The sequence below is a fragment of the Stegostoma tigrinum genome, chromosome 3, assembly GCF_030684315.1.
Source record: "Stegostoma tigrinum isolate sSteTig4 chromosome 3, sSteTig4.hap1, whole genome shotgun sequence".
Lineage (NCBI taxonomy): Eukaryota > Metazoa > Chordata > Chondrichthyes > Orectolobiformes > Stegostomatidae > Stegostoma > Stegostoma tigrinum.
Genome location: NC_081356.1, coordinates 128,914,631 through 128,927,254, shown reverse-complemented (window position 1 = coordinate 128,927,254; position 12,624 = coordinate 128,914,631). Strand labels below are relative to the sequence as shown.

Here is a 12,624-nt window from a genome sequence, read left to right as displayed (position 1 = left end):
CGTGGTCCTCCGCATTGTATGAGATAGAAAACATTGGCCAAATCATATGATGATACACACACACACACACACACACACACACACACACAGACAAATCATAGGGTGGTGTTCCCACGTGTGACGGTAGTGTCCATGTTGGTGATCTGCCATGTCTTGCAGAGGCTGCCATGGCAGGGCTGTGTTGCGGTCAATGTTGTCCCGAAGGCTGGGTAGTTTGCTGTGAACTATGGCCTCTTTAAGGTTTGGCGGCTGTTTGAAGGCAAGAAGTGGAGGCGTGGGGAAGATCTTGGCGAGGTACTCATTGTCATTAATAATGCGTTGAAGTCTGTGAAGAATATGGTGTAGTTTCTCTGCTCTGGGGTAGTGCTGGATGATGATCGATACCCTATCAGTCGTACCCGGTGTCTGTCTTTTGAGTAGGTCATTACAGTTTATCGCTGTGGCATGTCGGAACTGGTGATCGATGAGTTGAGCATTGTATCCTGTTCCTGTGAAGGCGTCCTTCCTCACCTCCAGGTGTCTGTCACATTCCTCCTCATCCGAACAGATCCTGTGTATGTGTAGGGCTTGTCTGTAGGGGATGGATTTAATAATATGTTTAGGGTGGGAGCTAGAGAAATGCAGCATTGTGAGGTTATCTGTGGGCTTATGGTAGAGTGAGGTACTGAGGGATCTGTCCCTGATGGAGTTGCGTGTGTCCAAGAATGAGGCTGATTCTAAAGAGTAGTCCATGGTCAGTCTGAAGGTGGGATGAAACTTGTTGATATCGCTTTGCAGTTGTTTCAGTGATCCCTCGCTATAAGACCAAAGGAAGAAGATGTCATCAATGTATCAGGTGTGTAGAGTTGGCAGGAGGCCCTACATAGCAAAAAGCTCTTGCTCGAACCTGCGCATGAAACTGTTGGCATGTTGGGGAGCAAATGTGGTCCCCATGGCTGTTCCCTGTGTTTGGATGAAGATCTGGTTGTTGGAGGTGAAGATATTGTGGTCGAGGATGAAGGGGATGAGTTGCAGCATAGCATCTGGAAATTGGCGGTTGGTGTGAAGCACTGAGGCTGCTGCAGCAATGCTGTTGTCGTGGGGAACGCTGCTGTAACACCGACTACAACATGCATGTTGTCTGTAGCACAGTTATCTATGTGGTGGTGCCATGGTACTGGCATTGGACTCGTAATCCAGAGATCCAGCCTGTTGCTCTGGGACACGATTCAAATCCCAATGTGGTTGATTGGGATATTTGAATCAATAATAAATCTCAGATCAAAAGCCAGCTCTATAGCAACCATTGTTGTAAAAAAACAAGCCATTAGGTTCAGTAATGCCCTTTAGAGAAGGAACCCTGCCATCCTTACTTGGTCCAAATGTCTTTGTTATTCATTCATGGATATAGACATCACTGGTCATCAGCATTTATTGCTTGTTCCTAATAACTCTGAGGACACCCTAAGACTCAATCACATTGCTGTAAGTCTGGAGTCACATGTAGGCCAGACCAGGTAAGGATGGCAGTTCCCTTCCCTAAAGGACATTAGTGAACCAGATGGGTTTTTGCTGATGGTCAACAATAGTTTTATGGTCATTAGACTCTGATTTAATTATTGAAGTAAAATTCTGGCATGAGAACCTGGATTCTTAGAACATTACCTAAGTTTCTGGATTAATAGGGTAGTGATGACACCACTAGGCCATTGCCTTCCCTGTTTATTGACCAAGCAAGCCAATTCGGTCCAAGCAGCAGTTGGAGATGGGGCAATAGATGCTGACCCAGCTGGAGATACCCATTTCCCATAGACAAATACAAATTCCTGCCCTGAAGAAGTGCCATGTTAACTCAAAACATTCACTCTGTTTCTCTCACCATACAAGCTGCTAGTCCTGCTGAGTTTTTCCAGCATATACTGTTTTTATTTAAGGCTTCCATCATCAGTGGTATTTCGTTTTTATAAAAAGAACATTCTTAATTTACACCAATGTTCTTCAGCAGAAGTGAAATCGTTGGTCAGTCTTCGTCAACTTCATTAGAGTGAAGTGAACGCCTCTCGTTTCCCTGATCTCTCCCCACGACTGAAGAGACACTGGCCTGAACAGCCTGTGCTGAGCTGATGTGACTTTAAATTCTGTGCTTGTCGGTGAGTGTGATGGTGTTTTGAGTTGCTGGTGTTCCCACACAATCACCGTGCTTGCCCTTCTCAGCAGAGCTGGCAGGAGTGTTGTATGGAGGAACTTGGAACCTTGCTCCTGTCTGCTCTGTGAATTGTATCTATCGCAGCCACAGCTGCCCTGTTGAGGAGCTGGATTTTTAAAATTCCCATTTGGGACATGGAATGTGGGCGTTACTGGCTGGCCAGTATTTATTACCCATCTCTGGTTGTCTTTCTGAAAATGGTGCTGAGCTGCCTTTTTGAACCTCTAATGCCCTGAGGGAAGGAGTTCCAGAATTCTGACCCAGTGACAGTGAAGGAATAATGACATATTTCCATCTCAGGATGGTGAGTGGCTTGGAGGAGAGCTTGCAGTGGATGGTGTTCCCATCTAGCTGCTGCCCTTGTCCTTCTAAATAGAAGTGGTTGTGGGTTTGGAAGGTGCTGTCTGAGGATCTTTGGTGAATTTCCTCAGTGCATCGTGTAGATGGTACACACTGCTGCTACTGAGTGTCGGTGGTTGAAGGAGTGGGATGTTTGTGGATGCAGTGCCAGTCAAGTGGGCTGCTTTGTCCTGGATGGTGTCAAGCTTCTTGAGAGTTGTTGGGGCTGCACCCATCCAGGGAAGTGAGGAGTCATCCATCCCAATCCTGACTTGTATCTTGTAGATGGTGGACAGGCTTTGGGGAGTCAGGAGGTGAGTTACTCACTGCGATATTCCCAGCCTCTGACCTGCTGTTCGAGGCACTGTGTTGATGTGGTGACTCCAGTTGACTTTTTGGTCAATGGTAACCCCCTGGATGTGGATAATAGGGGGATTCCACCAGGGCAGGGCCTTGAGGTAAGATTGTTTAACCAGGGGCTGTTAAACTTTTGGATGTGTTCTTCAACCTTCTGTCTGTACACCAGCCATAAACTTGAGATAAGCTCACTGGACCAGGAATCCAGAACTGAAAGTGTTAGCCTCAATTATGTACAGAAGTCCTAATGAGAACCTTTGTTGCTTGACTTTAAGAGTTGACTAATGGTGCTGCACAGGGCACTCTGGCTGACAGGGAAGGTCAGGATCATACTGACTCCTGGAAATAAGTCTTAATCTGAGCTCAATCTGCCTGTAAACCAGGCAGAGCCAGGGGGCCATTGCACCATTGAGACTAATTTTTGTCAGGCCTTTTTGATGAATGATGCTATGGTGGGATTTTTTTGAATAAGTCAGTGTTGATCCAGTAACACAGCGAAAACGTATTATCCCCAATAAATTTGTGGAAGCTTGCTGTGCACAGATTGCCTACTGCATTCCCTGAGGATTACCCTTCAAAGGTGCTTCAGTGGGCATTCTGTGGGTGCAGGAATGGGCTGCATAAGTGCAAATCCTTTCTTCAGCTCGTGGTGAGTGAAGGAGAGACAGGGGCCTGGCATTGGATCGGTTCTGTGAATGTGGGGTGAGTCAGGCAGCTGGGAATCCTGCACCAGGTGCCGCTGCAAGTCCCTTAGGTTTCAGTATGTAACTGTGCTGACCACTGCAGAGGAGATAGCGATGGAGCAATGTGCTTCCACATTTGTTCGGTCGTGATCCCAAGCTGACTGGAAGCTTGCTTCCTTCCTTGTGAATATCGCCGAGGCTCCCTGAGTCTGTGGGCACTGTCTTGCTGCCTCTTCCGTTTGTGTTTCTTATCTGTCAATGAGATGGGAAGGCAGGAGAATTATTCTGGTTTAAAACGCGGCTTGAATTGCAGACTCCTTTCTGAGTTTACCTTTCTAATCAAATATACCCTGTCACCTGGATCAGCTGGGCTGCAAATGGTGAAATACTTTGTCAATGTGGGCTTGCAAAGAACAGAACAATGAACAATACAGGCCCTTCAGCCCTCCAAGCCTGTGCTGACACATTTTGTCCTTCCATACTAAATCTGTCTTCACTTACTGGATCCATACCCCTCTATTCTGTTAGGGAGGGAGTTCCAGAATTCTGGCCCAGTGACAGTGAAGGAACGGCAATATATTTCCAAGTCAGGATGGTGAGTGGCTTGGGGGGGAGCTTGCAGGGGGTGGTGTTCCCATGTACCTGCTGCCCTTGTCCTCTATGTTGGATGGCTGTGGGTTTGGAAGACGCTGTCTGAGGATCTTTGGTGAATTTCTGCAGTGCATCTTGCAGATGGTACGCACTGCTGCTACTGAGCATCGTAGATGGAAAGGGTGGATGTTTGTGGATGTGGTGCCAATCAAACAGGTTACTTTGTGCTGGATGGTGTCAAGCTTCTTGAGTGTTGTTGGAGCTTCACCCATCCAGGGAAGTGGGAATTATTCCGTCACGGCCCTGACTTGTATCTTGTCGATGGTGGACAGGCTTTGGGGAGTCAGGAGGTGAGTTACTCACTGCGGTATTCCCAGCCTCTGACCTGCTGCTCGAGGCACTGGGTTGATGTGGTGACTCCAGTTGACTTTTTGATTAATAGTAACCCCCTGGATGTGGTTAGTGGGGGATTCCACCGGGGCAGGGCCTTGAAGTAAGATTGTTTAACCAGGGGCTGTTAAACATTCGGATGTGTTCTTTAACCTTCTGTCCGTACACCAGCCATAAACTGGAGGTAAGCTCACTGGACCAGGAATCCAGAACTGAAAGTGTTAGCCTCAATTATGTACAGAAGTCCTAGTGAGAACCTTCATTGGTTGACTTTAAGACTGGTCCATGCACTCATCCAGGTGCTTGTTAAATGCTGAGAGATAATGGGAACTGCAGATGCTGGAGAATCCCAGATAATAAAGTGTGAAGCTGGATGAACACAGCAGGCCAAGCAGCATCTCAGGAGCACAAAAGCTGACGTTTCGGGCCTAGACCCTTCATCAGACTCACTATAACCCTCGTGTGAAGACCTTGCCTCACACATCTCTTTCAAACTTACCCCCTTGCACCTTAAACCTGTGAACCCTAGTAATTGCCCTCTTCACCCTGGGGAAAAAGCCTCATGCCTTCCACTCTATCCATGCCATTCACAATCTTATAAACTTACATCAGGCATCCTCACAACCTCCTGTGTTCCATTGAAAGCAAACCCAGTCTATCGAATCTTTCTGCATAGCTAATGCTCTTCATACCAGGCAACATCCTGGTAAGCCTTTCCTGCACCCTCTCCAAAGCCTCCATATTCTTCTGGTAGAATGGTGACCAGAACTGTACGCAATATTCCAAGTGTGGCCTAATTAAAGTTCGACAAAGCTGCAGCTCCTTATACTCCGTGCCCCTTCCAATTAAGGCAAGCATGCCATAGGCCTCGTTTACTACCTTATCTACCTGCGCTGCCATGCAGTTTGTTTATCCCTTTAGAATCGTAAAACAGAAATTGTATCCAAAACTCATCAGTAAGTTTAGGAGCTTTCCATATGATGAGAACCTCCTCAGGAATAGGCTGTGTTTTGTTTGGTGTCAGACCTCTGTTTAGATGCAAAGCCATCTCCAAGATTCCAGGGATAGTAAGAGCTGTCGATGCTGGAGTCAGAGATAACACTGTGGAGCTGGATGAACACAGCAGGTCAGGCAGCGTCAGAGGAGCAGGAAGGCTGACGTTTCAGGTTGGCACCCATTTCTGAAGAAGGGTCTCGACCCGAAACGTCAGCCTTCCTGCTCCTCTGATGCTGCCTGACCTGCTTTGAATCTCCACACAGTGTTACCTCTGACTCCAGCATCGGCAGCTCTTACTCTCTCTCTGCTTGGCTTTGTGTTCTCCTGCTTGACTCTCCAAATTATTTAATTTTCCGTGATGCCCTAAACCCTGCTCTGCCTCATCTGCTTCCTTTAAGAGCCTCCGGTCAAAGCATTCTGTGCTGTATTACAGTCTTAAAGGCTGTGTCCTGTAGACGCTGTGATCCTACAGTGGCAGCCGTGTGGCTGTTCTCACCAGCACCACCTGATGGATGTTAAAAGTACAGCAGCCCTAATCTCCAAATCCTGCAATCTGCCCATTACCTCTCACCCCTCTCTCTCTCTCTCACACACACACACACACGCATGCAATCTCGCACTTGTCTCACACAGTCCTCACTGTCCATATTCACAGACAAGATGTCAGATACCTCGAAAGATCACTGAAGGTGACAGGACAGTTGGCAGTAGTGGTTAATCAAGCATACAGTGTTCTTGGCTTTATTAATAGAAGCATAGAGTGCGAGAGCAAGGAGGAGAAGTTGAACCTGCATAAGGCACTGTTAGACCTCAGCTGGAATATCGTATTTCTTTATTCATTCGTGGGATGTTGGCATCACTGGCTAGCCAGCATTTATTGCAGTTCAGAGTCGACAACATTGTTTTGGGTCTGGAGTCACATGGAGGCCTGACCAGATAAGGATGGCAGTTTCCTTCCCTAAAGGATGTTAATGAACCAGATGGGTTTTTCCTGACAATTGGCAATGGATTTATGGTCACCATTAGGTTCTTAATTCCAGGTACTTATCAAATTCAAATTCCACCATTTGGCTTGGCAGGGTTTGAACCCAGCACAGTATCTGGGTCTCTGGATTAACAGTCCAGTGATAATACCACTAGGCCAAGAGATAACAAGGTGTAGAGCTAGAAGAACACAGCAGGCCAAGCAGCATCAGAAGAGCAGGAAGGCTGACGTTTCAGGCCTAGACCCTAGGAATGTTTTCCGAAGAAGGGCCTAGGCCCAAAACGTCAGCTTTCCTGCTCCTCTGATGCTGCTTGGCCTGCTGTGTTCATCCAGCTGTACACCTTGTTATCTCAGATTGTCCAGCATCTGCAGTTCCTACTCTCTCTGATGCCACTAGGCCAACATCTCCCACATGCAGTTGAAGGTGCCACATTATAGAAAATAGAAATAGTGAATGTAGTGGAGAGAGCGATTTACAAGAATGGTTCCAGGAATGAGAAATCTCGGTGATGAAAATAGATTGAAGACATTGGGGCGGTTCTCCTTGGAGCGAAGAAGGTGGAGAGGAGATTTTCAAAATCGTGAGCAGGCTGATGGATAATGGATAGTCAGGAGGGGTTTCTGCTCATAAAAGAAACAAGAAAGGGAGGGATAATGGGAACTGCAGATGCTGGAGAATTCCAAGATAACAAAATGTGAGGCTGGATGAACACAGCAGGCCAAGCAGCATCTCAGGAGCACAAAAGCTGACGTTTCGGGCCTAGACCCTTCATCAGAGAGGGGGATGGGGAGAGGGAACTGGAATAAATAGGGAGTACTGTGTGCAGTTTTGGTCTCCTTACTTGAGAAGGGATATATAGCACTGGAGGGGGTACAGAGGAGAGTCACTCGGTTGATTCCAGAGTTGAGAGGGTTGAATTATGAAGAGAAACTGAGGATTATACTCATTGGAGTTGAGAAGAATGAGGGAAGATCTTCTCGAGACATATAAGATTATGAAGGGAATAAATAAGGTGAAGTTGTTTCCGCTCGCAGGTGAAACTAGGACTAGAGGGCATCGCCTCAAAATAAAGGGAAGCAGATATAGGACTGAGGTCAGGAGGAAGTTCTTCACCCAAAGGGTTGTGAATCTGTGAAATTCCCTGCCTAGTGAAGTGGTTGAAGTTACCTTGCTGAATGTTTTTAAGGCAAGGCTAGATAAATTTTTGAACAGTAAAGGAATTAAGGGTTATGGTGAGTGGGCGGGTAAGTGGAGCTGAGTCTCAAAGATCAGCCATGATCTTATTAAATGGCGGGGCAGGCTCGAGGGGCCGGGTGGCCTACTCCTGCTCCTGGTTCTTATGTTCTTATGAAATGTGGAGGAGGCAGAAAGCTTAACTGAGGCATTTAAGAGAGCATCAGATGATTGTTTGGATAGAAATAGTGTTGAAGGGAATTCAGAGCAAGCAGGAGCTTAACACTAGGAGATAGCAAGAGCTGCAGATGCTAGAAGTCAGAGTCGATACAGTGTGGAGCTGGAGAAACACAGCAGGTCAGGTGGCATGAGAAGAGCAGGAGAGTCGACCCTGATGAAGGGTCCCGACCCAAAATGCTGACTCTCCTGCTCCTCTGATACTGCCTAACCTGCTGTGTTCCTCCAGCTCCACATTGTATCAAGTTTAACTTCCTTGCCTTCACCTTATTTATTCCCTTCATAATCTTATATGTCTCGAGTAGATCTTCTCTCATTTTTCTCAACTCCAATGAGTATAATCCTCAGTTTCGCCTCATAATTCAACCCTCTCAACTCTGGAATCAACTGAGTGACTCTCCTCTGCACCCCCTCCAGTGCTAGTATATCTCTTCTCAAGTAAGGAGACCAAAACTGCACACAGTACTCCAGGTGTGGCCTTGTTTGAAGAGCTGGTGCAGTTGTGATGGGCTGCTTTGACCTCATTCTGCATTGTGATAATTCTGTGAACTGTGAAATGGAAGTGGGTGGACTGGCAGAGTTCATGGAATCCCTGCAGTATGACAGCAGGCCATTCAGTACATTGAGTCCACACTGAAACTTCAAACAGCATCGCACCCATACCCACCTTCCCCCTAACCCTGCATTCTCCATGGCTAACCCACCTACCCTGCACATCCCTGAACACTGTGGGCAATTTAGCACGGCCAGTCCACCTACGCTGCACATCTTTGGACTTTGGAAGGAAATTGGAGCACCCAGAGGAAACCCACGCACTCACGGGGAGAACGTGCAAACTCCACACAGACAGTTGCTGAGGTTAGAATTGAAGCCGTCTCCCTAGCACTGTGAGGCAGTATGCTAACCACTAAGCCGCCATGCTGCCCCATGCAGTTGAAACCCATGATTATACTAAATGTTGGAGTAAGTGCAACAGGTCATTTTGGATTCTCCTATTCCTAAATCATTGGTGCCAACATTGTTTTACAATCCCCCTCCCAGTCCCTGGGTGACATGTCTATCCTGGGCCTCCTCTGGAGTCACAGTGAAACAACGCACAAACTGGAGATGCAGGACCTCGTATTCCGCCTCGGGAGCCTGCAGCCCGATGGCCTAAACATGGATTTCACCAGTTTTAAAATCTCTCAACCCCCTGGCCTCATCTCATGATCAACCCTCTCTCTCATATCCACTCCTAGACCTGACACAACCTGTCCATCTCCTCCCCTACCTGCACTACCTATCACCATCCCCCCTACCCTCCCCAGCCCCACCCCTCCTCTCGCTCTTTATTTCTGAGCTCCCTTCCCCCACCTCCATTTCTGAAGAAGGGTGCCAACCTGAAGCGTTACATTTCCTGCCTGGGCCACTGTGTTCCTCTGGCTCCACACTGTGTTATCTCCAATTTTATAGTGTGCGAATGGTACCACCACCCCACTAACCAAACACCAGCTTTGTAAGACACTTTCTTGGTACCACCAGCTAAGGTAATATAGTCGAGTTTCTCAGGAGCAGGACTTGAAATGGTGTGATTGCGGAGTCGCTGTTAGCATTGCAAAATCAGGGACATCAAGTTAGAGGAATCTGGCAATAGGAATAAAGGTTGCTGATTGGTTGCCAAGTTGACTGTGATTTTCCAGGGCATTGGCATGGAGCTAGAACTGTAGGTGTGCTCCACAGCTTCCTGGGTAATTCGGAAAAAAAAGTGTGCAAGCTGTGAACATATTCCTTTTTGTTTGCGTGGCCCCTGTGCATAAAGGTATGTCACTTCCAGCAAGTATATATGAGCCACATGATGAACTCGATTGATCATCTTATAGCTTCTAGCCTGCGCTCCCAGTTGTTCAGCAAGTGCCCAATCATGGAATCACATCCAAACGTAGGTATTTTGTGAACTGAAAGGTGTTCCAATGATGTGGAGGTGCCGGTATTGAACTGGGGTCGAGAAGGTCGGAAGGCACACGGCACATTTTATTTGAAATCACAAGCTTTTGAAACGCTGCTCCCTCCTTGCATGAAGACTTCACCTGATGAAGGAGCAGCGCTCCAAAAGCCTGTGGTTTCAAATAAACCTGTTGGGCTATAACCTGGTGTCATGTGACATCTGACAGGTGTTCCACTGTCCAATCAGAGTTGACTTGCCAACCAGCCAGTATCAACTTCTCCTGTTGTATAAATTCTGATCATTAAAATTTAGCTACAGTAGGAACTGCAGATGCTGGAGTATCTGAGATAACAAGGTGTAGAGCTGGATGAACACAGCAGGCCAAGCAGCATCAGAGGAGCAGGAAGGCTGACGTTTCGGGCCTAGACCCTTCTTCAGAAAACATTTCTGATGAAGGGTCTAGGCCTGAAACGTCAGCTTTCCTGCTCCTCTGATGCTCCTTGGCCTACTGTGTTCGTCTGGCTCTACATCTTGTTGCCTCATTAAAATTTAACGTTCTAGCATTATCCTGATGAATGTAAGTTGCAAAGCTTTGGCAACATGTTTCTGTTTTCAGGATTGGTGTTTCTTTTTCTAAAATTCCAGGCAGTTGTGGATGTAGAGCCAATGTAATTCATTGAGCCTGGGCATGATAGCTAAAAGGAAATTGGAAGTTATTCTGGTTCCAAAAACACTGGCTGAACATCCCCAATATTTAACAGTTCAACTGTTCACTTGGGTAATGTGCTTTGCCATCATTTTATAAACATCCATCTTGTTCTGAATTCTAAAACCAAAAGAACTGCGGATGCTGTGAATCAGGAACAAAAACAAAGTTGCTGGAAAAGCTCAGCAGGTCTGGCAGCATCTGTAGAGGAGAAAACAGAGTTAACATTTCGGGTTCTGAGGAAGGCATCTCCGGACCCGAAACGTTAAGTCTGTTTTCTCCTCCACAGATGCTGCCAGACCTGCTGAGCTTTTCTAGCAACTTTGTTTTTGTTCCTTGTTCTAAATTCTCTTGTTTAGGATCTGAAGCAATTCTGTTGTAATGCTGAGATTGTCTGTTTGGCCCGGTATCATACGAGATATGAGTTTTGCTTTGAGTAACGAACAAGCAAATGCGATTGCCTTCTTTATGATTGGAGAGATGCTCTTCATCAGCATATGATTTTCTTTTCTTGTTATTTTCATTGTCCAGGGAACAACAGCATCACTGTCAGGAGATTCCTCTATCCTTGCTGCTTCAGGTAAGAATGGTCAACTCTTTCTTCTCATATTGTTGGTCTACTGCATTGTATTATTAGTGCCAAAGCTTGAATCTGTAGAAAGGTTGAGTGCAAAAGATGCATAGCTTTGTGAGATGGCCTAGGGAAATACAGATGAGCGTGAGTTATCGTGGCTTGTGTGCGATTATTATGTGTAGATTTGCAGTGGCCCTTTGCATTGAAGGACTGTCCTATTTATTTTCTTCGAGATGCAGGAAATGTGATTCAGGCCTGTTGCGGACTTTGTTATTGCCACATTGTGAATGGAGTACGATAGCCAAATAGTTGTTGAGGAAAGGAAATGGAACGTTGGGGCTCACAGTGATTTGTTGCCTATGAGATGGAATACTGACTGATGTTTTGTAGGAACAACTTCATTTCTGAGGATCTTTCTCGCTGATGGTTTTCAGGATGCAAAGAAACATCCAGGGCACTGTGCATTATGAGATTCCTGTAAAGATATTGAGTGTTCTTCACAGTTTAGAGAGAGAGAGAGAGAGAGAGAGAGAGAGAGAGAGAAGTATCAATGAGGCTAGTTATCTTTCATTTATTCATTTTGAGGACTGTGGGGGTTCCTGGCAATGCCAGCATTTTGTGTCCACCTCAGTGACAGTGAAGAAGCGACAATATGTTTTCAAGTCAGAATGGTAAATACCTTGGAGAGGAATTTGCAGGGGGTGGTGTTCCCATATATCTGCTGCCCTTGTCCTTCTAGATGGAAGTGGTCGTGGGTTGGGAAGGTGCTGTCTGAGGATCTTTGGTGAATTTCTGCTGTGATTCTTGTAGATAGTACACACTGCTGCTACTGAGCATCGGTGGTGGAGGGAGTGGATGCTTGTGGATGTAGTGCCAATCAAGTGGGCTGCTTTGTCCTTGTTGGTGTCAAGCTTCTTGAGTGTTGTTGGGTCTGCACTCACCCAGGCAAGTGGGAAGTGTTCCATCAATCTGATCCTTCACGTGGTAGAGTTTGCTTGGTTTGGAAGGTGTAGTCAGGGGAGCCCGGCGAGTCACTGAGATGAATCTTCTGGGTGGTACACCCTGCTGTCACTGTGTATTAGGAGCAGAGACTCTGAATGTTGATGCTGGTGAATGGAGCAATGAAACAAGAGCTTTCTTCAGGATGGTGTTGAACTTTTTGAGCATGGCTGGAGTTGCACTCATCCAGGCAAGTGGAGAATATTTCAGTCAGATTTCTTACCCGAAAAGATATTATTAAAACCAATTTTGTCTTTTTTGTTTCTTTTCACAATAGTCGACGATAGTTTCATAGTCACTAGCTCTTCAAGAGTTTTGGCAGAGTAGATGCCAAGAAACTGTCCTCATTTGCAGTAGGGTCAGGAACTGGAGGATGTGGATTAGTAGACATAGACTCATTGAATTATACAGTACAGAAGAGGCCCTTCGGCCCATTGTAACCTGCACCGGCAACAAAAATCATCACCTATCCACATTAATCCCA

At 46.4% G+C, this 12,624-nt stretch overlaps 1 protein-coding gene across 2 annotated transcripts in view; it reads left to right on the top strand.

The window, feature by feature from the left end:
* The window catches only part of dok7b (docking protein 7b), a 106,082-nt gene that overhangs the window by 51,037 nt on the left and 42,421 nt on the right, over window positions 1–12,624 (top strand). For both annotated transcript variants that reach the window (XM_048525283.2, XM_048525277.2), the window contains exon 8: window positions 11,099–11,147. In XM_048525283.2, the coding sequence (XP_048381240.1) occupies window positions 11,099–11,147 (49 nt within the window). The remainder of the gene's footprint in view (window positions 1–11,098; window positions 11,148–12,624) is intronic.